The sequence below is a fragment of the Camelina sativa genome, chromosome 12 (genome assembly GCF_030686135.1).
Source record: "Camelina sativa cultivar CO46 ecotype springtype chromosome 12, ASM3068613v1".
In the NCBI taxonomy this organism is placed as follows: Eukaryota; Viridiplantae; Streptophyta; class Magnoliopsida; order Brassicales; family Brassicaceae; genus Camelina; species Camelina sativa.
The window spans coordinates 3,272,947-3,297,914 of NC_141891.1; the positions used below are offsets into that span (position 1 = coordinate 3,272,947).

Consider the following 24,968-nt stretch of genomic DNA (forward strand, 5'->3'; position numbering starts at 1 on the left):
CATTATTATCATCGTCATTGTCGTGAAGACAAGAAGAGTGAAGACCACACAAAGACTCTTTGATCTTCTCCGCTTCACCACCACTAGAAGACGACAGAGGAGATTAAGCCACATCGATATCATCATCTCCTCTCACCACAGACGAGCCACAACATGATTTGCTCCGCCCAGATCCCATCTTCTTCTCAAAACAGCAAACTTTATGCTAAAATCACATCATTGCCAATTTGCCACAAGACCCAAAAGTTTTTCCCCAGTCTTCTTCTATCTAATAACCCACATAATCGAAATCCTCAATTCAAAATCCAAAGGATTAGTCTACCTTGGCTGACGAGAGATTAATGAGTTTTATGCAAAGGTTTCTCAATTGTTTTTAAGCTTTATTTTTTTGTGGTTAAATTTTCAGCTTTCTTCATCCGGTTTGATGGGTTTAATTTTAAAATCGGGTTGAAATAAGATTTAATCCGGTTAATAGGATTTATTAGTTAGTTAAGCAAATATTAAACCAATTATAAACCGTATAAACCAAATTTATGGAGAATTAGATGAGAAGTTTTAATCCGAAGAGAAAATAGCAATAGAACTATGGATTCGGGTAGAAATAGGTGGACGACTTAAGTTCGAAGGAGCTATAGAACGAGGTCAAAGTTCGGTGTGGATCTAATACGATATGATAGTTCCGAGGGAGAAATAGGACGTTTTCCCCAATATAATAATAAGGCCACTAATTTTCATTCATTAAGGTTTTGTTACTTTTAACCTTAAAATAATGTCGAAAGGCCGAATAAAAAGCCCAAATAAAACCCAGAAGGTGACTCTGAGCCCGTTCTTCACTCTCTCTTCTTCCTAAGTAAAGTGTTACTTCTTCAGCAGAGTTTTTTTTTTTATTATTTTTCTTCAATTTTGTTTCTGCGAATCCGAAAATGGAGTCATCAGTAAAACCCAATCCGTTCCTCTCCTTCTCCTCTTTCCTACACCACCACTGTACACGACTCAGCTCCGACCTCTCCGCCCGAATCGAAGACACCAAACGATTCGCCGAAACCCTAGCTTCTCGACGTTTCTCTCCGCCACCGTTCGCCTCCGTCTCGCAATCCAAGTCTGGAACCCCGACGACGTTGAATCCATCTCTCGTTGCTAAAGCTCTCGCTGGCACGTCGGTGTTCACTGTCAGTAACACCAACAACGAATTCGTTCTTATCTCGGATCCTACCGGCGACAAGTCTATTGGTTTGCTCTGTTTTAGACAAGAGGATGCTGAAGCTTTTCTTGCTCAGGTTCTCTCCCTCTTTTCTTGCTTTTGTTCCTTCCACAAAAGAATCGGAAAGTATCTGAGCTCTTAATTCTCTTATAAACCCTGATTTATATATATAGGCGCGACTTCGGAGAAGAGAATTGAAAACCAATGCGAAGGTTGTTCCCATTACTCTTGACCAGGTAGTTCCTTTTTCCCTGTGATCATTCATTTGCATTAGAACAATGTGGAACCCATTCATTGATTCAACTAGTTAGGGACATTGGAACATATGAAACAAACGATATTTCTTGGGACTATTTCTCTATTACTTAGATTATGTGATCTGTGAGGTTCAATCTAAGTTAACTTGTTTATGTATAGCCTCGTTTTAGTGGTTTATAATATGGTAATACTGTAGTAAGTAAATACTCAGAAGGGGCCTCGTTTGGAATCATGAATTCGAGATTGTGTTCTTAAAAGTTATCTCTCTCAAGAGATAGAGCATGAAAGGATGCAAAGAGTGGTTTGCATGATTATTATCGGTTTAATATTTGGCTTGGAACTTAAACCTACATTAGGGTAAATTTGTATGTTATAGAATGATCCTTGTACCTACATTCATATCACTGAAGTTTAAAAGAGAATGGTTTTGATTGACAGGTGTACTTGTTAAAAGTTGAAGGAATTTCATTTCGTTTCTTGCCAGATCCAATCCAAATAAAGAATGCATTGGAGGTTGGCTCATGCTAAAAAGCTTTTCAATCGTACAGTTCTCAATCACCTCTTTTTTTCATTTCAATCTTATTCTAAAGCTATATTTTTTCTTGCGTCCCAGCTCAAATCCTCAGGTAATAAGAATGGGTTTGATGGAGTTCCTGTTTTCCAGGTATGTAAATTGCTCTACATGTTTTCTGTGTTTCTCTATACTTTACCAATACAGATTCCTTATGTTTTGGTCTTTTTGTTTTGTTTTCTCTTGTAATTTCCTTCTCTGCAGTCTGAGCTTCTTGTTGTGAGGAAAAAGAATAGACGTTACTTCCCTGTATATTTCAGTAAGGTTGGTTAGTTTCTTCTTGCACATCAGAGAATACTTATACTAGATCTCTCAAAAGCCAAAACAGAGGAAGGTAGTTATTGCTTTACTTTTGCTGAGAATCAAGTTCTGCCGTGACCACTTTCAGGAAGATATAGAGAGGGAACTTTCCAAATATACGAGAGCATCAAGAGGAGATCAACAAATTATGGTAATGATTCCTACTTACATTGTATTTTAGATAGGCCACTTAAGATAGAAACACCTTGATATAAAAACATGTGGTTTACTAGATACTAAAAAGTGGGAGTAGCAAGTAGTTGCATTGGCATCTTATGTAATTTCTATCATTTATGTTGCTTCCTTGTTTTGCAATCCTATGCTTTCACTTCATATAACACCATGTTATCAGATGAACAACGAGGGAAAAGGTAAAGTATTAGAAAACTGTAGAAAGAGGGGAATTCAGATTGTACACACCCCTTGATAAACCTATAAGTTAAAATGAATTCCAAGCTTTTATCATTATCAAAGTTGCATATTAGCTAACTTCGCTTACCTTCAACATGGAACTAATCTTGTCTTTTGCAGGTTGGGAGCCTGGAAGATGTATTGAGGAAAATGGAGGTACTTACTCTTCTTCATTGTTTAAAGAATCCTAAAAGTATGAATGGGAAAAAAAAACCAGTAGTCTAATAAGAATTTGAAATGAATAATTGTATAGAAGAGCGAGAAGAATTCAGGTTGGGAAGATGTAATATTCATTCCGCCGGGAAGAAGTTATGCACAACACATGCAGGAGGTGATCAAGGAGTAGTAATATGATGAGAGACGACACAGTGTGTATTTTTTTTTACTTGATAAGAACAGCTTCTTTTGAGTTTTTGCAATATTATCATTTACCCAAAGAGCTCCCTCCACACAGTTCAAATAACTTGGTTTTTCTTTAACCACTTAGCACATATAAACGTGTATATTCATGGATCTTTCATACCAAACCGTATAAAAAATCAAGGTGTAATCTATCTTTCATAAGATTAAAACAGCCTACATAATTTTAATCAAAAGAGGTTGAGGCACCTAAATGGGGTATGTTGGTTTAGGTTAATGATTCATTAAATTTGGTTGACATACGATGATTATAATTTATAAAACTATGATGTCTGACCATTCCTTATTTTCATTTTCCTTCTTTCTTTCTTTCTCATCATAATCCCTGTGACATCTCAGCTTAATAATCTATGATAGTCTGATTGAGACGAAAAAAAAATTGAAGTAAGAATAAGAAAAGGAGATGAGAGGTTGTTTGAAAAGCATTGATCCTTTCTGTAAGCGTAAGTAAGCGATGTTGACATGAGAACTAAACATGTTGCTTGCTTGACTTCCTCCGTCGCATTTTTCATTCTGACGATTTTGCCTCTCTCTCTTGTATCAACTAATATACCAACTAATAAATTGTATTACGAATTTGCCCAAAAAAAAAAAAAAAAAATTGTATTACGAGTAACGAGTTTTTTCAATTCAAAATTTAGGCCCATAGCAAAGTGGATTCTGGATGTTCACGTAGTATATTTTTGAATATCTCATATTACGAAAGCTGAAGTCCAATCAGTTATACATACTTATGATCAAGACAACAAGAATATTAAGAGCAAAATCACAAAAATTAGAGCCAAGTATCATCCTAGATTACGATCTAAACTTACTGATTGATTCAAAATTAAGACACGGGACGAAAGAGTGTAATAATATTAAGCAAAGCCAGAGAAAAGCTTACTCAATAGAAGCGGGATACATATCCAAATCGCCCTCAAGACACTCTTTAGAGAAGCACACTTTGCCGTCAACTATCACCAAACAAGGTTGGACAGGTTTTGAGAAAACGGCCTATTCCCCCATAAACTATGTTACTTTATCGTATTCATACACAAGACTTTCATCTGTGCCCATTCCTCCATGAACTACAACAAAATTTGAATATCCTACACGAACTATATAAATCCGGTTAAAACCCACAAATCGTATAACGGTGTTACTATGCCGTTAACTAGACGATGATTAGGATGCCACGTGGAGCTACAAAACGACGTCGTTTTGTATATTTTAGGAGATCCCCCATAAACTATGTTACTTTATCGTATTCATACACAAGACTTTCATCTGTGCCCATTCCTCCATGAACTACAACAAAATTTGAATATCCTACACGAACTATATAAATCCGGTTAAAACCCACAAATCGTATAACGGTGTTACTATGCCGTTAACTAGACGATGATTAGGATGCCACGTGGAGCTACAAAACGACGTCGTTTTGTATATTTTAGGACAAAACACATTTTTTGAAAAAAATAGCAAAACCGTGGATTGAACCACTCACCTCTGATTCCATGAGATAGACTTATACCAGTTAAGCTACTGAAATATTTGTTGTATTTGCAAACGGATATATATTTATATAAACTTGTTGTCGGCTCTTGCTGCTTCGTTGTCGGCTCTACTTGCTGCTTTGTGTGGCTTGGCTTCTCCTCCAAATTTTCGTTTGGATCTATCGGTTTCGTTGTCTTAATTTCAAGATTGTTTCTTGATGTCTATGTTTTGGTTTTAAGCTCCTTTCATGTGCACCTTTCCATTCCCTTTGTTGCTTTTGGATATTTTCAGCCAGTCGACTAGATGAGTAAGGGGGGATTCTCAAATCCAACCCTAATTGCAGTTAATTTCAAATCAGAGAGTCATGAACTGAGATATATATCACCCAATTCAATTTTAATCTCAATTTTTATTTTTGTTTCCCTTTAACAAAAATCAAGTTGAGCTATTAAAGATCGGATAAGAGATATTAATTCGATCTAATCTACCAAAGAAATCCCAGTTTTTGAAATCCATGAAAAATGATGAAGAAGCCATGGACCACAGTTTATCGGAAAAGAGAAGGTAAAAATGGCGAAAAGGAATCTTTTTGATTCTTGCGTCGTCCAATATATATATATATATATATATATATATTTATACTGCTGAGTTAACAACAAATGTTAAGTGTGGATCAGTTGGTTTTCTGTTAGCTAGTGGTGCATTGGAGGTCATGGCTTCAAATTTTAACTTTGTTATGTTTAATCTTATATTTTTGATTTTTTTATCAGGAAAACAAAACGATGTCGTTTTGTAACTCCACGTGGCATCCTAATCATCATCTAGTTAACGGCACAGTAACACCGTCATACGATTTGTGGATTTTAACCGGATTTATATAGTTTGTGTAGGATATTCAAATTTTGTTGTAGTTCATGGAGGAATAGGTACAGATGAAAGTCTTGTGTATGAATGCGATAAAGTAATATAGTTTATGGGGGAATAGGCCGTTTTTCTGACAGGTTTTGGACACTTCACAAATCATAAAGATTTGAAAAAAATATATATTTTAAAAGCAAAATAAAAGGAGTAGAAGTTTATTTGACGTTTTCCCCCAATAAGCATGTTCCATTTACCCCATAAAAGTTCTTAGAAGCATCATTATTATCTTTTGTACCAAATTTTCAAAAGTTGCAGTTGGTAAAGGTTTTGTGAATAAACTAGATATTCACCCTGGGGGCTATATTTTTGTTTAGAAAAGCAATATTGAATTTATTTATTATATTAACTATATATGTAAATACTATCTTTTGTATTTTTCAAATTTACTATAGTTTTACATCAATCTATTATGTAGTGTACAACTTTCATTATCAACATTTAGTGGTGTATTATATAGTTAAGATATCCTTATTATTCATAAAATTTAATTTAGTCAACAAATATACTTTTGTGATTTTTCTTTTTCATTTACAATGTAAAGATAATAGTATTACATGATATATTCTAGGGTTTTATAAGTATCTGAGTATACTATAATTTGATTTTTTAATTTTTGTTGTTTTATCTCTATATCATTTAACACTTTTATATTTATAGTTGTGCAAGTCGATTAAAATGGTAGAGTGTTTTTTTGTAAATTTTTATTAAATCAAGAAGTTTAATCGGAAATCTAGGCTGTTATTATTGTCTACGGTTAATCAATTGTGTTAATATTTAGTACAGTTTTTTAGTAAATGGATTAATTAAATAGAAAATATTTAATGCTAATGGGTGTTGGTCCAGTATTTTCGAAAATTTGAATAGGAGAAAATCTTCTTCAATTTGATTCTGAATTTGATATTATTTAAAGTAAAAAATAATTGTAAACTTTAATACCAATGACATAATTGTAAATAGGTTTGACTTGATGATTTATTTCATAAATGTCTCCAAAAAATGTATATATAGATTTGTAACAACATTTATTTTTAATAATATATATATATATATATATATATATATATATATTAAAAGATCACCAAATCGTGGAAAATATATATTATTATGTTCCTTCGATAATATTTCCTTTTATTCAATTGAGCTATGACTACCACTTAAATTTTATTTATGTTAAGTTGCTGTATTGTCTCTATCAGAGATCACATCTTCTCCAAATGTAACAGAGCGCATTCATGAGTTACCTCGTTAATTACCAAAATTGTGAATAGATCATAAGAATGGTAACAAAATGTCTATGTTCTGATAGTAGTAGTATCTCCAAATTAAATGATGGTAGAAAACTTTATGAAGCCCTTTTTGGTTGTGCATTGGATGAGGTAATGTGATATGTAGGTTAGGTAATTAGAAAATGCGGTGGTTTTTCTATTACTATAGTATCCTTTACATTGTAATTTTGGTCCCGCATTTTGAAGTTGAAGGTGAGAGAGCAAATACGTAACTTAAGGCATACGTATATGTCATTATGTGTATCCCATCCACCCAAAATCGTTGGCGACAAATCTTTGTTTTATTAATAATCCATCAGGCTTGTGTTTGAGTAAAGAAAATCTTTTGACACACGTCCAATGAAACTCTTCTAGACGTCTTACTCAAAAACTCAACCTCTACCCTGTTATACATAGTACTAATTACCATGTTTTTATTTTAGTTTTCTCTACCCTTCACGCGCTCCGTATATATATAAAGAATAATCCCTACACACAATTTCCCTTAAAACCTTTGAACATTTTGATTTAGGAGTATATATATAGAAGATGAAAGAGAAATGTTTGTCTTTGAGAAACGAGAGGACGATAATGAAGATGCTAATGAAGATGGCACCGTCCAAATCCGTACTGATACGCTTCAATCTAGTCTTGTTGGCTTTCTCTTTTCTTCTCTATACTGCCATTTTTGTCCACCCTTCTTCATCAGTCTACTTCAGCAGCGCAGCTTCCTTTGTTGGATGCTCCTTTCGTGATTGCACTCCCAAGGTAAGGTGAGTTTACCTTTTGCTTTGATAGATATCGGGGTAAATGTTATGCTCAAAATCATACTAATTATATATTTATATTGCTATTTGATCAGGTGGAGAGAGGATTGAAGATGCAAGAACTCGTTGAAGAGAACCAAATAAACAGGAGAGATATACTAACCGCTAATAACCAAACCAAGCTGGAGGCACCAAGCTTCATGGAGGAGATATTATCAAGAGGGTTAGGGAAAACAAAGATAGGGATGGTGAACATGGATGAATATGATCTTACTAATTGGAAACATTATGGCGAAGCGGTTCACATATATTTTGAGCGTGTCTCTAAGCTGTTCAAATGGCAAGACTTATTCCCCGAGTGGATAGATGAAGAGGAAGAAACCGAGGTTCCCACATGTCCTGAGATACCAATGCCAGATTTCGAAAGCTTAGAGAAGTTGGATTTGATAGTAGTGAAGCTGCCTTGTAATTACCCTGAAGAAGGGTGGCGAAGAGAGCTTTTGAGATTGCAAGTGAACCTAGTAGCGGCTAACTTGGCAGCCAAGAAAGGGAAGACGGATTGGACATGGAAAAGCAAAGTCTTGTTTTGGAGCAAATGTCAACCGATGATTGAGATTTTCCGGTGTGATGATTTGGAGAAGAGGGAGACAGATTGGTGGTTGTATCGGCCTGAGGTGGTTAGGTTACAACAGAAGCTTAGTTTGCCAATCGGATCTTGCAATCTTGCTCTTCCTTTGTGGGCATCACAAGGTAATCTTTATAATTTTAGCAAAACTAACTATAAGTAAACCACGCAAAACTAAACAGAACACTAAGATGAACCGTATATATATAAATAACCAAATTATGATGAAACCAAATAATTTTTTTTGTTTTTTATCTTATTTTTAATATATTTAGATTATATATCATTAGCAAATTGTTCACTTGTTTGTTTTTGAATTTGGTTATAAAAAAAAATTCCGAGTTAAACTTACCAAACAGAAAATATAAGTCGAACTGAACTTGAAATCGAATCAACCGAGTTTTGTGGCGAAAGCGTAAAAATGATCTATAGTCGAAACTCGAAAGTGTGTCAGATGAGCTATGAAGTGAATAAGACATTGTAACATAAAAGTACTTGCTTCCGTGAAATTGATGTGAAAGGTACCAACTTTATTGTGTAATATAAAAGAACTCGATATTTTTCGTTACTTTGCTTATAAATGATTGGTGTGTGTTAATTTGATTTGTTAGTGGTTGTCTTTTAGCTAACCACCAAATATGAATTGTCACACAAGCTACCTTACATGTTTAATTTACGGAGATATTAGAATATATATGTTAATTAATTATCTTTTCAAAGTAACACTATTCGTTCGGTAGATTGAGTTAGTTAGCTAAATGGCTTGTAATTTAAGAAAACGAATGATCATCGAGTAAGGTTAGTGATAGTTTATATGCTTTATATTAGAAAATATTCAACTCTTTAATTTTTGTTAATTAGATATTATTTGTTAGTGGTTGTGTTTTAGGTATGTCTTTTAGCTAACCACCAAATATGAATTGTGACACAAGCTACCTTACATATGTTTAATTTACGGAGATATTAGAATATCTTAATTAATCATCTTTTCAAAATAACACTATTCATTTGGTAGATTGAATTAGTTAGCTAAATGGCTTGTGGTCTAAGAAAACGAATGTCATCGAGCAAGGTTAGTGATAGTTTATATGCTATTATATTAGAAAATATTCAACTCTTTTTTTTTTTTTGGTAGTGTATTCAACTCTTTAATTTGTGTATTTGTTTGTTTATCAACTAACTACTTACTAGATACGGTTGTAAATATACGATACTTCATTTTTCCAATCATAAAAATGCTATTTCGCCCTTACATCATGAGTTTGATATAACGATTTATCTTTTGCTGAAAAGAAAAAACAAAGATTTATGCACAGTATGATAGTAATTACTTAATACATTTTAATTTTTTTTTTTAAATGAAAAGCAGGTGTGGACAAAGTGTATGACCTAACAAAGATAGAAGCAGAGACAAAACGACCAAAACGTGAAGCTTACGTAACCGTCCTCCACTCTTCCGAGTCTTATGTATGTGGTGCCATAACTTTGGCTCAGAGCCTCCTTCAAACAAACACCAAACGCGATCTCATCCTTCTCCACGATGACTCCATCTCCATTACCAAACTTCGAGCTCTCGCAGCCGCAGGATGGAAGCTTCGACGGATCATCCGAATCAGAAACCCGCTTGCCGAGAAGGACTCTTACAATGAATATAACTACAGCAAGTTTCGACTGTGGCAGTTGACAGATTACGACAAAGTGGTCTTCATTGATGCTGACATCATCGTTCTACGTAACCTTGATCTTCTCTTCCATTTCCCTCAAATGTCAGCCACCGGGAATGATGTTTGGATATTTAACTCCGGCGTCATGGTCATTGAGCCTTCTAATTGTACGTTTAGTACGATCATGAGCCAACGAAGCGACATCGTTTCATACAACGGCGGAGATCAAGGGTAAGTATTTTTTTAGTATTACAATTTTTTGAATTATGACTTTATATTAAACGAAAAACATATATTAAAATCATATATATGTTTTATATAAGTTGTGTTGTCACATATGTTTTCAGGTATCTAAACGAGATATTCGTGTGGTGGCACCGATTGCCTAGACGAGTAAACTTTCTAAAGAACTTCTGGTCGAACACAACCAACGAAAGAAACATCAAGAACAACCTCTTCTCCGCGGAGCCGCCTCAGCTCTACGCGGTCCACTACTTAGGTTGGAAACCATGGCTTTGCTATAGAGACTACGACTGCAACTACGACGTGGACGAGCAGTTGGTGTACGCCAGCGACGCGGCGCATGTTAGGTGGTGGAAAGTGCATGATGCCATGGACGAAGGGTTGCAAAAGTTTTGCAGGCTGACGAAGAAGAGGAGGACTGAGATCAATTGGGAGAGAAGGAAAGCAAGGCTTAGAGATTCCACTGATTACCACTGGAAGATCAACGTTACTGATCCACGACGACGTCGCTCTTATTTGATTGGTTAATTTTTTTTCCTATTTAGAGACGATATCTAAAGATACCATTATTTTCCAATTTGTCCCTTCTTCCTATTGTCTATGAGAATATTACAATTCTTTTTGAGCTAAATTTTCATCTTTATTTTAAAACTCGTGTTTTTAACTATATTTTTATTTGGTCCTTTTTGATATCCACGACGAGACCATGTATGCATGTGTATTCGTGTTGTGAAAACCATCCCATGCGACCATACATGCCATAAGTGATTTAACTAGACATAACTATGTTGTACAAAATAAGTTAGAAAATCAAAATCGAGTCTAAGAGTATTAATATTATTGTACCCAAGAGTATTAATATTTCTGTTATTCCTATTTAAATTGAGGGTCGTTTATAAACATTTGACTACTTTTAGTTTTAGTCCGTTTATTTCGGTTTGGTTTCGGATTTTATGCCCTAGATTTGACATTTGAGCTTTATTTTGTTGCCTTTTATTGATTTTTTACTAATGACCCTAGTTAACGAGGATGTAATATGTAAAATCAAAAGTCAAGAGGGTGAATCTATGCAATTTCTTCAAAACTAGAAACGACGACGTTTCAGTTGTAGGGTTTAGTGCTCTTGGTCGTTATATATACTAGTTATTCACCCGCGGTATACCGTAAGACTATTTTTTCTTATAAAAAATGTAATTTGTTTTATATATCTAATTAATGTTTCATTTGTATTTTTTTAAAATGTACAACCTTACAAATATAGATATTTTAGTTCGTATAGAAATTAGAAAGTATTTTGTTAGAAGTATAGAATTACATGAAGTAAAAGTAGGAATGTTATATCGACCGCTAATACTTAACTATGTATGTTTTGTTCATATATTTATAGAAAAGTAGATGTTATATACATAAAATATAAACAAACCAATAAACTAATTGACCCGTTGTTCAACCGGTCCGATTAATTGATCAGCAACCCGAAAGACTTTTGGTTCACCTTCCGGTCCGGTTTTAAAAATATTGTCGTTTATTGATTAGGCCATTTTAGGAAATGTCTATATGAAGAAAATATTGTTTTGTAAAATTAAAAACTTAATATTAATTAAATTAATTATAAACTTAATACTTAATGCTAAAGGGAGTTGTTCCAATTGTTTTGGAAATTTTATTAGGATAGGAAATATTATTTCCAAAAATCAAAACTTAATCTTAATTAATTAAATAAAAACAAATTAATAATTAATGTTAATGGTATGCTTGTAAATAGGTTGCAACTCTAAGATTTATTTGCTAAATGTCTCCAAAAATGTATATATAGATTATTTCGGTGGTGACAGTTACGGGAGTGGTGGACGATTTTGTTATTATATATAATATTATTGTACAATAATATTAAGCAGAGCTAGCTAGCAGCTCTGATTAACAAAACCGTATATCACCTTCGTACATACAATCTAATATCATTAGGGGTATGACTTGGACTTGTTGGCTTTTTTAAATTTATAAAAACAATGATAATGATCTCTTAGTGTGACTTATACTACTTGACCTCCCCACTAAGGAAGATCCAATATTGCCTCTTTTCAACTTCTCCTTTTCTCTACAGACAACAAGTTCACTAACCTTTCTTAAAAAAGTTTCATAATTTAATTTTCTACAAAAGAACAACAAAAGAAATCATAGAAGAAAATAATATAGAATCCAAATTCATTAACAATCCAGAATTCATTTGTTTTACTTTAATAATATAAAAGATTTAATGACTTGATAAAACTCTTAATACTATAAGACTAGATTTATAAAGATTTTAGAGAATTTTTCAAAAATCCACAACACCAAATTTAAAGAGAGTTTTAAGTAAGTCTTATTGAATATAAAGAAGCTCCTTCACCGCTCTCTCACTTCAGAAATCACTCATGTCAGAGAGTGAGAGAGTAAACTTTTTAGGCTGACTTTTCTTAGCAGAGGCACAGACTTCCTGGAAAGGGCAACCTGCGCAAACCTCCGACTTTCCAGCAGTTTCCGATTAGGGACCTGGGCACAAATCGCTTTGAAGTTGCAAGCGCACTTTGCCACTTTTGGAGGCATCCATGTCAAATGTAGGGCTGCAATAAATATCAAAAGCAGACAGTCAAAAAAAAAAAAACTCTTGGGTACAATAATATTAAGCAGTGTAATATACTGGTTAATATTTAAGGAGTATGTGGAATGGCAGCCCCAGAAAATAGTTTTAAGAGGGTCAAAAAATATATTTAAATATTATTATATTTAATTATTTATTAAGATACATTAATTTATTTATTTAATATTATAAAAATTAATAGCTGAAGTAGATCAGCAACCCCAGCTCCTGATAAAATATTCCCACCCTCTTCATAACCACCATGAAGATATTTGGCCATAACTCCCATGATAAGTACAAAGATTGGACACATCGTATAAGCCAAAGCTTTGGAAGCCGAATCAACATCATAAACCTTCATAACGTATGATGGATCCTCAAAAACAATGGATTCTTATTTTTTTGATATAATACTAATTTATTTCTTTATTTTTTTTGTGTCAAACACTAATTTATTTTGATTTCTAAATATACTCTATTACATATCTTGTATAAAATAATTCATTTACTCAGTTATAAATTTATTCTTTTGCAATTTATTTTAAATATGTTTTGAATTTACATTTCTAAAATATCAATAAACAAAATTCTATACAAAATAAACTACAAATGAGATGATAAAATGTTTACTAAGTTACTCATTTCATTAATATGTCCTTAATTTAAATATAATCTTTTACAGTTTAAAATGATGATATTCTTTATAAAGTTAAAATATAATTACAAGGATTAAAATAGAACTGAATCAACCTAATTTATTTGAGAGATAATAAAAAGAATATGTAAAATGCACCAATCAAAGAATAAAAATATTTAGGAAAGAGAAAGACACTTAAAAAGAACATGACAAGTGGGAAACAAAAAAATCAAATAATCAGATGCAAAGAAGAGATTCGAACTTGGCACCTCGCACCTAGCATGGAGCACTTTGTAAACAACTGAGCTAACGGACCATAATGCACATTTTTTACATACATAATTTTAAATCTAGTGTGAGGCACGTGCCCCACCCCATGATGCCTTAGATCCGCCCTTGATATCAGTGATAAACAATATTCTATCAAGGGTAAAATTACGGCACCCAATGAATTGATCAAACACCTTTAGGTAGGAGGATGCAATGATTATTATAAACTCAAATGTGAAAGCTGTAATCTTTGTTCAGTATTGATAACCTTAGATTGTGATACGAGGCTATTAGCCTAATATATTAACGTCCTTTTTGTGACATATAACTTTTTTTGTATGGACTTGAATACACTCAAATTAATATTAATGGACCACTATTGGGCTATCTAGCTGTGAAAAGCCTATATTATTAAAGAGTTTTATTAACAAAATTTGCTTAAAGTTTTGGTCCTCGTTTGATTTATTTATTAACTCCATCCCCTATATTCAAAAATCAACTGCTAATCATGTTAATGATCCCTATAGAAGAATATGTGTGTACATTATCGAAATGAATTAGTTAAATTATCACATTCGACCGAAGAAAGGATAGTGTGTCTTTCTCTGGACTTGACTTCATAACTTATATATTATAAAAAAAAAAAAGGCAGAAATAAATCAAATATTTATAGTGACGTCGTACACCACTTGATCGATCTTGATGCCTTATCTCGGTCTCATTTTGTCTTAATCTTTATGTCATCCACGTTATGTCTGAATGTGAACTACGGAACATAACAAAGATATTATCCCAATAATTCACTTCCCATCTCCCCGTAGACTTCTTTACCAAGTCTCCTAAAGTAATAACAAAAAAATCTGTAACATTTTTCTAAAATTAACAAATATTCAATTATTTTTGTTTGTACTATAGTTATAAATTTATAATTAGAAAGTACATTTGTCTTCGTCAACTTATTTGTATTCTATTTGAGAGTGTCAATGTCGTCACTTTGCGAATTTGCTTGGAAATGTTCAGTTTTGCTCCTTCTCCACAAAAATTTGATTCCTTTTCTTTCTTCTCGGTATTAAAAAGCCACTTCTTCTATACTTACTCCTACTTGTTTACTCCTCTCTCTCTCTCTCTCTCTCTCTCTCTAATGGCAGTCACCGATTTTTTCGCCGGTGAAATAGCGACGGAGCTACTGAAACAGCTCTTTATGATATCAGCAAAAGCATGGAGATACAAAAACACTGCAAAACAACTCCTCGAATTGATCGAAGCCATTCGACCGACGATCAAGGAGATCCAGTATAGCGGCGTCGAGTTACCTCCTCACCGCCAGAATCAGATCCGTATGCTCTTCGATTCTTTAGAGAAAGGCAAGAAACTAACTGACAAAGTCCTTGGCTCTCACCGTTGGAATCTTTATAGACAGCTAACCCTAGCGAGGAAGATGGAGAAGCTAGAGAAGACCATCTCTAACTTCCTTAAAGCTGGGATTCACACGCATATCCTCGCTGACGTTCATCTTCTTCGGGTTAACTCCGATGTGCGTTTTGATCGGGTTGATAAGAGCCTTGAGAGGATGATTGAGCAAGTCGGTTCTATGAAGATAGGTGGAGGTGGGTTGATTAGAGATGCGATGAAGAGAGCTGAAGCTACTATGGAGATTGAGAGCAATGATGATGATTCTGAGAAATTTGGGGTTGGTTTGGAGTTGGGAAAGAGGAAGGTTAAGAAGATGATGTTTGAAGGACAAGGTGGGGTTTTTGGGATTAGTGGTATGGGTGGAGTTGGCAAAACCACTCTTGCTAAAGAGCTTGAACGGGATGATCAAGTTCGATGTAAGTATTGTTTTGATGATTGAGTTGACTAGTTTAGAGATTGTTTTTTTGTGAGATGGTGAATTTACACTGCTGCTTTTTTACTTTAGGTCACTTCGAGAATCGGATTTTGTTTCTGACTGTTTCACAATCTCCAATGCTTGAGGAGCTCAGGGCACATATATGGGGGTTTTTAACTGGTTGTGAAACTCTAAATCAGTTTGAGGGTGGAGATAGAATGCGAAAGCTAGTGATTCTTGATGATGTTTGGACCAGGGAGGCGCTGGACCACTTGACGCTTAATATTGCTGGTTGCACTACACTTGTGGTCTCACGTTCCAAACTCACAGAGACTAAATCCACTTATGATGTGGAAGTACTAAGTGAAGATGAAGCAATCTCTCTCTTCTGTCTCTGTGCATTCGGTCAGAAATCTGTCCCTTCTGGTTTCTGCAGCAATCTGGTTAAGCAGGTAGTTTCAATTGACTGATACATGCAAAAAAGTATATCACAAGCTTTTCGATTCTCAGATTTTTTTTTCTCTCTGTTTGACACAGGTTGCTAATGAGTGTAAAGGTCTACCTTTGGCTCTCAAAGTTACAGGCGCTTCATTAAAAGACCGACCTGAAAAATATTGGGAGGGCGCATTGCAGAGGTTATCAAAAGGTGAACCTGCTGACGAAACTCACGAGACTAGATTGCTTCATCAAATGGAGGCTAGTCTAGAATATCTCGATCAGACAACCAAAGAGTGTTTCTTGGATCTTGGCGCATTCCCTGAAGACAGGAAGATTCCTCTTGATGTTCTCATCAACATGTGGATTGAACTACATGATATAGAGGAAGGAAATGCTTTTGCCATTCTTGTTGATTTGTCAGACAAGAATCTTCTTACTCTTGGGAAAGATCCACGGTAAGGGGATCACATGACTTGTAGTAGCTGTTCACTTTTTATAAGATTTTAAAAGTTTTTTGAATATTATTACTGTATATGAATTTGCAGGCTTGGCTCTTTGTACGCAAGCCACTATGATATATTTGTGACACAGCATGATGTGCTGCGAGACTTAGCCCTTCATCTATGCAACCGAGGGAAAGTAAACCGCAGACAGAGGTTGCTGATGCCAAAAAGAGAGTCAGTGCTTCCAAGAGAATGGGAAAGGAACAGTGATGAGCAATATGATGCCCAAATTGTCTCTATCCATACTGGTAAGAGTTTCTATTTTTTTACTTTCCTACAGTCTTTATATAACTTGGTTCTCTCATGTGATGATTACCCGGGATCGTAATACTGGATTGCACTTTTTCATTTTGTTTTTGCAGGGGAGCTTAATGAAATGGATTGGTTTGACATGGAGTTCCCAAAGGCAGAGATTCTAATTCTGATTTTCTCTTCAGACAAGTATGTCCTTCCTCCTTTTATCACTAAGATGAGCCGGCTTAGGGTCCTAGTGATAATCAACAACGGCATGTCCCCTGCGGTTCTCCATGACTTTTCAATATTTGCCAATTTGTCGAAACTAAGGAGTCTTTGGCTCGAGAGGGTTCATGTCCCTGAACTCTCCAACACAACCATTCCCTTGAAAAATCTCCACAAGATGTCTCTGATTCTGTGCAAGATCAATAACAGTTTTGATCAAACCGGAGTTGACGTCTCCAATATCTTCCCAAACTTGGGGGATCTAACGATAGATCACTGTGATGACCTCGTGGCACTACCTTCAAGCATCTGCGGCCTGACCTCTCTTAATTCATTGAGCATAACAAATTGTCCACGTCTCAGTGAATTGCCTAAAAACCTCAGTAGGCTACGAGGTCTTGAGCTTCTAAGGCTTTATGCATGCCCCGAGTTAAAAGCATTGCCTGAAGAAATCTGTGAGCTTAGTCGGCTTAAGTACCTCGACATCTCACAATGTGTCAGCTTGAGTTGTCTTCCAGACAAGATAGGAAAGCTAACGAGGCTTGAGAAGATCGACATGAGAGAATGTTGCTTCTCCGGTAGACCAAGCTCTGCTGTTTCACTGAAGTCTCTACGCCATGTAATATGCGATACAGACGTTGCATTTATGTGGGACGAAGTTAAGAAAGCCCTTCCAGGATTAAAGATAGAAGCTGCTGAGAAATGTTTTAGCCTAGATTGGCTCGATGAGTAGTAAACCCCTAAAAGCTGTTGTCAGAGTCGGTTACGTTAATCAACTTGTACATAAACCTCAAACCAAATTACTTGTAATTTGCCCCCTCAATGTAATTAATTCCTGTAGTTTTTATTGCTTAGACCAAAGATGATCTGGGCTTGTCGTGGGCTTTCAGAATCTAGTAATGTTTTACACTCGACTTCTCTCACGGAATAAAATTAGTGATTTTAAGAACAAATGAAATTGTTTTCTTCACTAATAAATTCCTTAAAAGTAAGATATCTCTCGGTGGTGGCAACTGGCAAGAGAGAGAGGAAGAAGATGGAAGAGAACTGCGAGGACTGCATGCAATGGGAAGAAGAACTCTACTGGACTCATTTCCAGACCCTCCATTTCTCTCAGCTCCTCCTTCCTGGTTTCCATCATCGTCTCGTATGCTTCTATTACTTTCTCTATCCTTCTTCTTCAGTTCCTCCATTGATTTTATTTTTGTTTTGATGTGTTCACTCTCCTTAGAGTTTTGTCTATTTGAATCCAGAGATTGCCCTGTTTTAGAAACATAACAAGTACCAATTTCGTTTAATCTCGTTTTTGCAACTAATTTGCAGGTCATACCTCAAAAGTTTTCAATACATTGCAAAAGAAAGCTACCACAGATTGTGACTCTCAAAAGTCCAAGTGGCGCTATATACAATGTGAGAGTCGAGCAAGATGATGATGAAAAGACACTGGCTTTTCGTAGTGGGTGGGAAAAGTTTGTGAAAGATCATTCGCTAAAGGAGAATGATCTATTGGTCTTCAAGTTCCATGGAGTGTCTGAGTTTGAAGTGTTGATTTTCGATGGACAGACATTGTGTGAGAGACCCGCTTCTTATTTCGTCAGGAAATGTGGACATGCAGACAAGACCAAAGGTACTGATTTTACTGCTACCTCTTCAAGATCACCTGAGATACATTTTAACCCTGTTGGTGTTGAAACTTCACCAAACCAGCAACGTCTTATATCTCCTCCAGTAGTTGATAATGAGCTAGAAGACCTCATTGACATTGATGTTGAAATTGACACAATGCTAACTCCGCGTCTTGTAGTATCTCAGACCGGTTATGATCAAGAAGAACATTTTAACTCTGACATTGATACAGCATCTGCCCAGCTTCCTGTTATCTCTCCAACTAGTACCGGACGAGTCAGTAAAGAAAAGTATCCCTTTAGCGGTTTAAAGAAGATGCGAGGAGAAATAAGTAATGATAGTCTCGATCATAAACCTGGTAATGAAAATCTTCTTACTTATTGATTACACATTGCACCAGTTTCTTGGTATTCATCTGATAAGCCCTGTCCGTAGACTCTGTTTTGCATGCAACTGTTTTGATTAGAGGTTTCAGGTTTTGAGAATGTTACTGTGATAAAAACTTGGAGTAACTTAGTCCTGAGTCTTGGTTATTCTATGATTCTGGAGATTAGGTGTGGAGATTAAAAAATTCTCTCAATTGGTACAAACAGTTTCTTGTTCTCGAACTTTACTAAATACTAGCTATAGCCTTTGATCATATGTCTTTTAATCTCATATAGTTATCAGTTTCTATCTCATTTATTATGCATCTAAAAATACTAATATATATCTTAAGACATTGAGATGATTTCAGCTGGTCGCAGAAATAAAGCCTTATCTCTGGCTCAGAGAGTCGTTTTGCCGGATGGTTTCATGGTGGTCATGAAACGCTCTCATGTGTCGAAATGTTTTCTGGTAAAGACTTCTCATCGCTTTGTGCATCATCTTTTATTATTGGAAGAAGGAAAAACTAATGTTTTCTATTGAAAACAAACAGACAATCCCATACAAATGGTGCCTGAAGAACAATCTTTTAGCACGTCAAGAAGTGGTGATGCAGGTGGATCAAAAGAAATGGGTCATGAAGTTTAACTTTTTCGGATCACGTGGTCGTGGTGGGATATCAACCGGGTGGAAGAAGTTTGTACAAGACAACAAGTTGCGGGAGAGTGATGTCTGTGTGTTTGAGCCAACAAATTCTGAAACAAAACCGCTTCATCTCCATGTCTATATTTTCCGTGCTGCAGAAGCGGAAAGTAGCAACAACGGTTGACTCGATATACACCATAAGTGAAAAAGGTAAGCCAGGCAGGCAACAAATGTTTTCTTCAACCAGTAGTGTAAGTAAGTAGTGTAGATGAAAACTTGTATATAAAGGTTAATGTAAGAATATGTGTAATCTATCATCTCTCAGACTCTCACTATGCTTCCTCTAGTGAAGCCTCTAACATCTTCGTTTTTTGGTTTTTCCGGTAATGTCCTATTTTCTTGTGTTGGGGCTTAGAAACTAAACCAACTCCTTTTGGTTCAGTCTTGTGTAAGTGTTCATCATAACTCATATAAAGTCATATAACCCAATTGGTTTTGCTTTGGTTTGTAAAACTTGAGATTTGTACAATTTTATAATTTTCTTATTACATGCTTTTTTTTCTTATAAAAGTATACAAGAATTATTAATATGAGATTTAAAAAAATCTGATAAAATTTATGTTATCTTTTGATAAAGAGAATTGCTGATTTTATTCTACAAATAAAAAGATTAGTATACAGCAAAATAAAATATTCCTAACGTCTCTCTCCAAAATAGAGCCGTTACAGACTTTCCAATTAAAAACCCTAAATTGAGACTCCAGTGCTAATATAAAATCCCCAAATCTCTCACCACCGTCACAAACCATCTCTAATCTGCTCTCTCCTCTCTCACATTCATCAGCGACGAAACTCATCACTCCCTCTCTCTCTCTATCTCTCGCGCGCTCTCTGCTCTGATCTTGAATTTACTTACGATTCCGTCTCTGCCATTGTTTGATTGAGATTCGTCTTTGTCTGATTGAGATCTTTTAATCCGTTTTTTTCGTATTATATCATCATCGTTATTGTGTTTTTGCTGTTTGTTTGTATTGTTTTTGTTTGTTATCTTTGTTATGTGTGTTTTGGTTGATAATATGGATGCAGGTATGAGCACTCCTTCTTACTTAAAGGCGCAGACTCGTTGCCCTCTTCAAGAACACTTTCTTCCCAGGAAAAGTTCCAAGGAAAACGTAAGTTTGTGCTTTCTTTATTCTTTATTATAAATTCCCTTTCTGTCGTTTCAATTTAGGGTTTTGATTCTTCAGAACCGATGCAATTTTACATTGATTCCGTTCTGTTGTTACGAATTAGGGTTTCGATTTGGGGGTTTGGTTTTACTAATTAGGCCTTCGATTTGTGATATTGATTGAATTGTACTGATTTGATTTATGTGTTATCATCCACCAGCTGGACAGGTTCATACCCAACAGATCAGCTATGGATTTCGATTATGCACACTACGCCCTTATGGACGGGAGAAAAGGTAAGGATCAATCAGCAGCGGTAAGTTCACCATCCAAGGAGGCCTACAGGAAGCAGTTGGCTGAGACCATGAACCTCAACCACACCCGGATCCTCGCCTTCAGAAACAAGCCTCAAGCTCCTGTAGATCTTCTTCCCACCAACCATTCTGCTTCTCTTCACCAGCAACCTAAATCCGTGAAGCCTCGTAGATACATTCCTCAGGTATGTTATGTTTTTGATTATTGAGTTTGAATGAATAGAACCCAGTTACTTGTTGCTTTGGAGTTGTATTGATCTGACTGTTGTTATTTTCTATGTTGCAATTATAGACTTCTGAGAGAACCTTGGATGCACCTGACATTGTGGATGATTTCTACCTCAACTTGCTTGATTGGGGAAGTGCAAATGTCTTGGCCATAGCCTTGGACCACACTGTCTACTTATGGGATGCTTCTACTGGTTCTACTTCTGAGCTTGTTACCATTGATGAAGAGAAAGGACCTGTCACAAGCATCAACTGGGCACCTGATGGTCGTCATGTTGCTATTGGACTCAACAACTCTGAAGTGCAGCTCTGGGATTCTGCTTCCAACCGTCAAGTAATTACAAATCCCTTTCTCTTCTGTTTAGATATCATAACCTGGTTTTCATGTTTTTAACCCTTGACCTGATGTGCTGGACTTTTTTCTGCAGCTGAGAACATTGAATGGTTGCCACCAATCAAGAGTAGGATCATTGGCATGGAACAATCACATCCTGACTACTGGAGGAATGGACGGGCAGATTGTCAACAACGATGTACGGATCAGATCACATATTGTGGAAACTTACAGAGGTCACACTCAAGAGGTTTGTGGTCTGAAGTGGTCAGGATCTGGACAGCAACTAGCGAGTGGTGGCAACGACAATGTGGTGCACATATGGGATCGTTCTGTCGCCTCCTCAAACTCAACCACGCAATGGCTGCACAGGCTTGAGGAACATACATCTGCGGTGAAAGCTCTTGCCTGGTGCCCTTTCCAAGCGAATTTGCTTGCAACTGGTGGTGGTGGAGGAGACAGGACCATCAAGTTCTGGAATACTCATACCGGAGCTTGCTTGAATTCAGTAGACACTGGTTCCCAAGTTTGTTCGTTGTTATGGAGCAAGAATGAAAGAGAGTTGCTTAGTTCACATGGGTTTACACAGAATCAGCTTACACTTTGGAAGTACCCATCCATGGTGAAAATGGCTGAGCTCACCGGTCATACATCAAGAGTCCTATATATGGCTCAGGTAAATATAAATCAAATCTTCTTTATCTTTAGCTGCCAAGTAGCTTTGTGTTGTGAGGTCTTTGGTCCTAAAAGTTGTGTTGTTTGTTGTATTTTTTTACAGAGTCCGGATGGTTGTACCGTGGCTTCAGCAGCAGGTGACGAAACTCTGAGATTTTGGAATGTTTTTGGAGTACCAGAGACCACCAAAAAAGCTGCTCCAAAAACTGCTCCGGAGCCATTTTCTCATGTGAATCGTATTCGTTGAAATTGTGAAGACTAACAACGAAAAGGAAACCCATCGACAGTTGTTAACACAGAAGCCAAAAAAATCATCTTTTTTTTTCCGGATTCATTCTTCATGAACTGTATTGAGAAGAAAGGAGTAGTTGTACAATTTTATATTTGTAAATTGTTGAGTCAAACTTAATTGCTTTGCAGAATGCTGAATAGAAAGATTTTATTTTACATGTGTCAGATGATACAAGAACTATGCACACATTATATGGTTAGAAAGCTTCATCAATCTTGAAACCACATTAATTTTTATCAGACTACTATGCACACTTTATATGTAAGGAGTTTTATAGAGTTTTTGATCAATCTCATGATATTATTTTGGATTTAGTATACTAGTAAAGTAGGCAGTTTTGAAAATGAATTATGTACTTTTTAACTTTTAAAAGTTATTAATACTATGATTTATATAGCATGTGATGATAGCACAGTATATAACATTTACTATAAAAAAAAAATCTCATTCAGCCTATTGAGTAAGGGAACGACATTAACTTAAAAACAATAAATAAATCGATAATAATTCAAATATAAGTAACTATTTATACATTTTAATGATTGTTTTAAAACAGGTTTGAAATTTACTATATATATTTTTAATACAAATCATAATAAATCATATTTTAATTTTTTACATACTTTATCTTAAATGGATTTTAGCTACAAAATTATATCAAACACAATCTATGCATCTTAGTCTATATCATAATAAGAATTGAAATATTTGAAAATAAACAAAAGTAATTGTTAAAAAAAAGGAAGATCACTAACTTTTTTAGAAAACCAACATTTGCTAAGATATTTATATATATATATATATATTGTTTTCCTAAGTAATATTTAAGCTCATGTCAAAAAAAAATATATATATATATATATATATATGTATAATACGTTAACATATGTGTTGAGTTACGTAAACATATATACATACATATATATATATATATATATATGAATTAGCTTGGTCTCATAATAAAATTTTGAAAATATGAGATCTTTTATATGGATTAGCTTGGAGTACAATTTTTGTGTAGTTTACTTTATAATATGAAACAACCTCATAAGAAATTTTTTCTTTCTTAAAAAACAATAGCTTTACCAATATAAGGAAGTTGAAGAAATTACATTATTAAGTGAGAAAATATTAGATAGTTTAGTTGTTAGATAGAGATGAGTTTTTCTAATCCTTTTTCTTTTAGGATAGTTTCTTATAATCTTTATACTTTCTAAAAATTGTTAAAACTAAGTTTTTATTTTCTACATACCAAAATCTCTAATCGTTAAAATTGACACACACATGACACAATCGTATGAGTTACTAACTTTGATAAGATTTTATTTTCAAATTTTATATAATAAAAATATACATATCCAAATCTAAATACACTATCGATTGTTAAAAAAAAAATCTAAATACACTATCATAATGTAAAATTTCTATTTTTTTTACCGCACATAAAGTAAATTTCTTTTTAAAAAAAAAAATATATATATATATATATATATATTATACTTATAGTATATTTAGATACTAGGTAATTAGTCCACACAATGCGTGGTTGGTTGTATACATAATAGTGTTGATTATTTTTCTTAAATTTTCTTGAACTAAAATATTATTTTACTAATGTATAATCTCAAATAAATTATACTAATGTATGAATCTCAAAAAAATTTATAGTAATTTCTCAAAATAACACTCCTGTCAACATTTTTTTAGTATGGTTATTTATTATACAAAATTTAAAATATATAAAATTTTCTATAAATTTTTAACCAATACTACAAAAAAATCATTACAAATTGATTAGCTATATTAATATAAATAATAATATAGAAATTTAAACATTTTCCTAATATGAGAGAATCTATGTTTATGATCATGTTTTATAGAGGTTAAACATTGATTTAAAGATTTTTTCTTAATGACATTGTAAACACAAGACTGTAGTATAGTAAAATTGAATCAAATAAAATTATCAAAAAATTTAGTAACTACGTATAAAATTATTGTATATAGAATATTCCTCATTTCAAAGTTTAAAGCAATTAAAATAATTAAAAATATTAAAATTTTACCAAAAACATTTTTTCTTGAAAGATAAATATATTAGTTGGAGGAATGAATGTAAAATTATTGGGTATGAGTTACATTTGAGTTAAATGTAGAGTTAAATAGAGTTAAATGCCTCTAAAAGTGGGTTAATTATAAATAAATATTTTTATTTATTTTGACTTAAAAGAAAAGGAATACCAAGTGGCTCACTCAAAATTGAAACTTACACTTTTTGATTGTTTTGTTGATATAAACTCAACACTCACATATAATATTCAAATTGAAAATATTACTTTTGAAGTGACAAACTAAATTAGCTTTTAAAAAAAATTATATGAACTTCAATCTAAAGATTTTTTAAAACCCCAAGAATAACTTCAATCCTTTTGTTTGTTT

The 24,968-nt window shown here is 34.3% G+C and overlaps 5 protein-coding genes across 11 annotated transcripts; all 5 read left to right on the forward strand.

The window, feature by feature from the left end:
- Positions 1 to 818: 818 nt before the first annotated feature.
- LOC104729926 (protein TIC 22, chloroplastic) lies at positions 819 to 3,178 on the forward strand. 2 transcript variants are annotated; one of them, XM_010448952.3, is made up of 8 exons: positions 819 to 1,277; positions 1,375 to 1,437; positions 1,898 to 1,972; positions 2,073 to 2,123; positions 2,235 to 2,294; positions 2,419 to 2,481; positions 2,862 to 2,897; positions 2,995 to 3,178. In XM_010448952.3, the coding sequence occupies exons 1-8, from the start codon at positions 924 to 926 to the stop codon at positions 3,085 to 3,087; spliced, it is 795 nt and encodes a 264-aa protein (XP_010447254.2). In that variant the 5' UTR covers positions 819 to 923; the 3' UTR covers positions 3,088 to 3,178. The 2 variants fall into 2 exon arrangements, with proteins under 2 accessions (XP_010447254.2, XP_010447255.1); XM_010448953.3 differs by having other exon boundaries at positions 2,998 to 3,178.
- Positions 3,179 to 7,160: 3,982 nt separating this feature from the next.
- On the forward strand, positions 7,161 to 10,776 carry LOC104729927 (UDP-glucuronate:xylan alpha-glucuronosyltransferase 2). Of its 2 annotated transcripts, none has more exons than XM_087479210.1 (4): positions 7,161 to 7,594; positions 7,689 to 8,343; positions 9,588 to 10,113; positions 10,230 to 10,776. In XM_087479210.1, exons 1-4 carry the CDS (start codon positions 7,376 to 7,378, stop codon positions 10,651 to 10,653), a joined length of 1,824 nt encoding a protein of 607 aa, XP_087335336.1. In that variant the 5' UTR covers positions 7,161 to 7,375; the 3' UTR covers positions 10,654 to 10,776. The 2 variants fall into 2 exon arrangements, with proteins under 2 accessions (XP_087335336.1, XP_087335337.1); XM_087479211.1 differs by having other exon boundaries at positions 7,281 to 7,599.
- A 3,685-nt stretch (positions 10,777 to 14,461) lies between these two features.
- On the forward strand, positions 14,462 to 17,833 carry LOC104729930 (putative disease resistance protein At4g33300). Its single transcript, XM_010448961.3, has 5 exons — positions 14,462 to 15,481; positions 15,571 to 15,932; positions 16,018 to 16,373; positions 16,464 to 16,669; positions 16,784 to 17,833. The coding sequence occupies exons 1-5, from the start codon at positions 14,665 to 14,667 to the stop codon at positions 17,611 to 17,613; spliced, it is 2,571 nt and encodes an 856-aa protein (XP_010447263.1). The 5' UTR covers positions 14,462 to 14,664; the 3' UTR covers positions 17,614 to 17,833.
- On the forward strand, positions 17,833 to 20,030 carry LOC104729928 (B3 domain-containing protein REM16-like). 5 transcript variants are annotated; one of them, XM_010448956.3, is made up of 5 exons: positions 17,833 to 18,027; positions 18,204 to 18,507; positions 18,685 to 18,864; positions 19,225 to 19,343; positions 19,426 to 20,030. In XM_010448956.3, the coding sequence occupies exons 1-5, from the start codon at positions 17,833 to 17,835 to the stop codon at positions 19,699 to 19,701; spliced, it is 1,074 nt and encodes a 357-aa protein (XP_010447258.2). In that variant the 3' UTR covers positions 19,702 to 20,030. The 5 variants fall into 5 exon arrangements, with proteins under 5 accessions (XP_010447258.2, XP_010447259.2, XP_019089716.2 ...); XM_010448957.3 differs by having other exon boundaries at positions 19,243 to 19,343; XM_019234171.2 differs by having other exon boundaries at positions 18,204 to 18,864.
- A 203-nt stretch (positions 20,031 to 20,233) lies between these two features.
- LOC104729931 (cell division cycle 20.2, cofactor of APC complex-like) lies at positions 20,234 to 22,686 on the forward strand. The gene is made up of 5 exons (XM_010448962.3): positions 20,234 to 20,689; positions 20,907 to 21,185; positions 21,293 to 21,562; positions 21,657 to 22,238; positions 22,341 to 22,686. The coding sequence occupies exons 1-5, from the start codon at positions 20,573 to 20,575 to the stop codon at positions 22,482 to 22,484; spliced, it is 1,392 nt and encodes a 463-aa protein (XP_010447264.1). The 5' UTR covers positions 20,234 to 20,572; the 3' UTR covers positions 22,485 to 22,686.
- Positions 22,687 to 24,968: the final 2,282 nt, after the last annotated feature.

Coding starts and splice junctions, on each gene's coding strand:
- LOC104729926 (XM_010448952.3), top strand. CDS start 924: ATGGAGTCATCAGTAAAACCCAATCCGTTCCTCTCCTTCTCCTCTTTC. Junction 2,295..2,418: donor TCCCTGTATATTTCAGTAAG/GTTGGTTAGTTT, acceptor GACCACTTTCAG/GAAGATATAGAGAGGGAACT. Junction 2,898..2,994: donor ATGTATTGAGGAAAATGGAG/GTACTTACTCTT, acceptor ATAATTGTATAG/AAGAGCGAGAAGAATTCAGG.
- LOC104729927 (XM_087479210.1), top strand. CDS start 7,376: ATGAAAGAGAAATGTTTGTCTTTGAGAAACGAGAGGACGATAATGAAG. Junction 7,595..7,688: donor TTCGTGATTGCACTCCCAAG/GTAAGGTGAGTT, acceptor CTATTTGATCAG/GTGGAGAGAGGATTGAAGAT. Junction 10,114..10,229: donor TACAACGGCGGAGATCAAGG/GTAAGTATTTTT, acceptor ATATGTTTTCAG/GTATCTAAACGAGATATTCG.
- LOC104729930 (XM_010448961.3), top strand. CDS start 14,665: ATGTTCAGTTTTGCTCCTTCTCCACAAAAATTTGATTCCTTTTCTTTC. Junction 15,933..16,017: donor GCAGCAATCTGGTTAAGCAG/GTAGTTTCAATT, acceptor TGTTTGACACAG/GTTGCTAATGAGTGTAAAGG. Junction 16,670..16,783: donor AATTGTCTCTATCCATACTG/GTAAGAGTTTCT, acceptor TTGTTTTTGCAG/GGGAGCTTAATGAAATGGAT.
- LOC104729928 (XM_019234171.2), top strand. CDS start 17,833: ATGAAATTGTTTTCTTCACTAATAAATTCCTTAAAAGTAAGATATCTC. Junction 18,865..19,224: donor TAGTCTCGATCATAAACCTG/GTAATGAAAATC, acceptor ATATATCTTAAG/ACATTGAGATGATTTCAGCT. Junction 19,344..19,425: donor ATGTGTCGAAATGTTTTCTG/GTAAAGACTTCT, acceptor GAAAACAAACAG/ACAATCCCATACAAATGGTG.
- LOC104729931 (XM_010448962.3), top strand. CDS start 20,573: ATGTGTGTTTTGGTTGATAATATGGATGCAGGTATGAGCACTCCTTCT. Junction 21,563..21,656: donor ATTCTGCTTCCAACCGTCAA/GTAATTACAAAT, acceptor TTTTTTCTGCAG/CTGAGAACATTGAATGGTTG. Junction 22,239..22,340: donor GAGTCCTATATATGGCTCAG/GTAAATATAAAT, acceptor ATTTTTTTACAG/AGTCCGGATGGTTGTACCGT.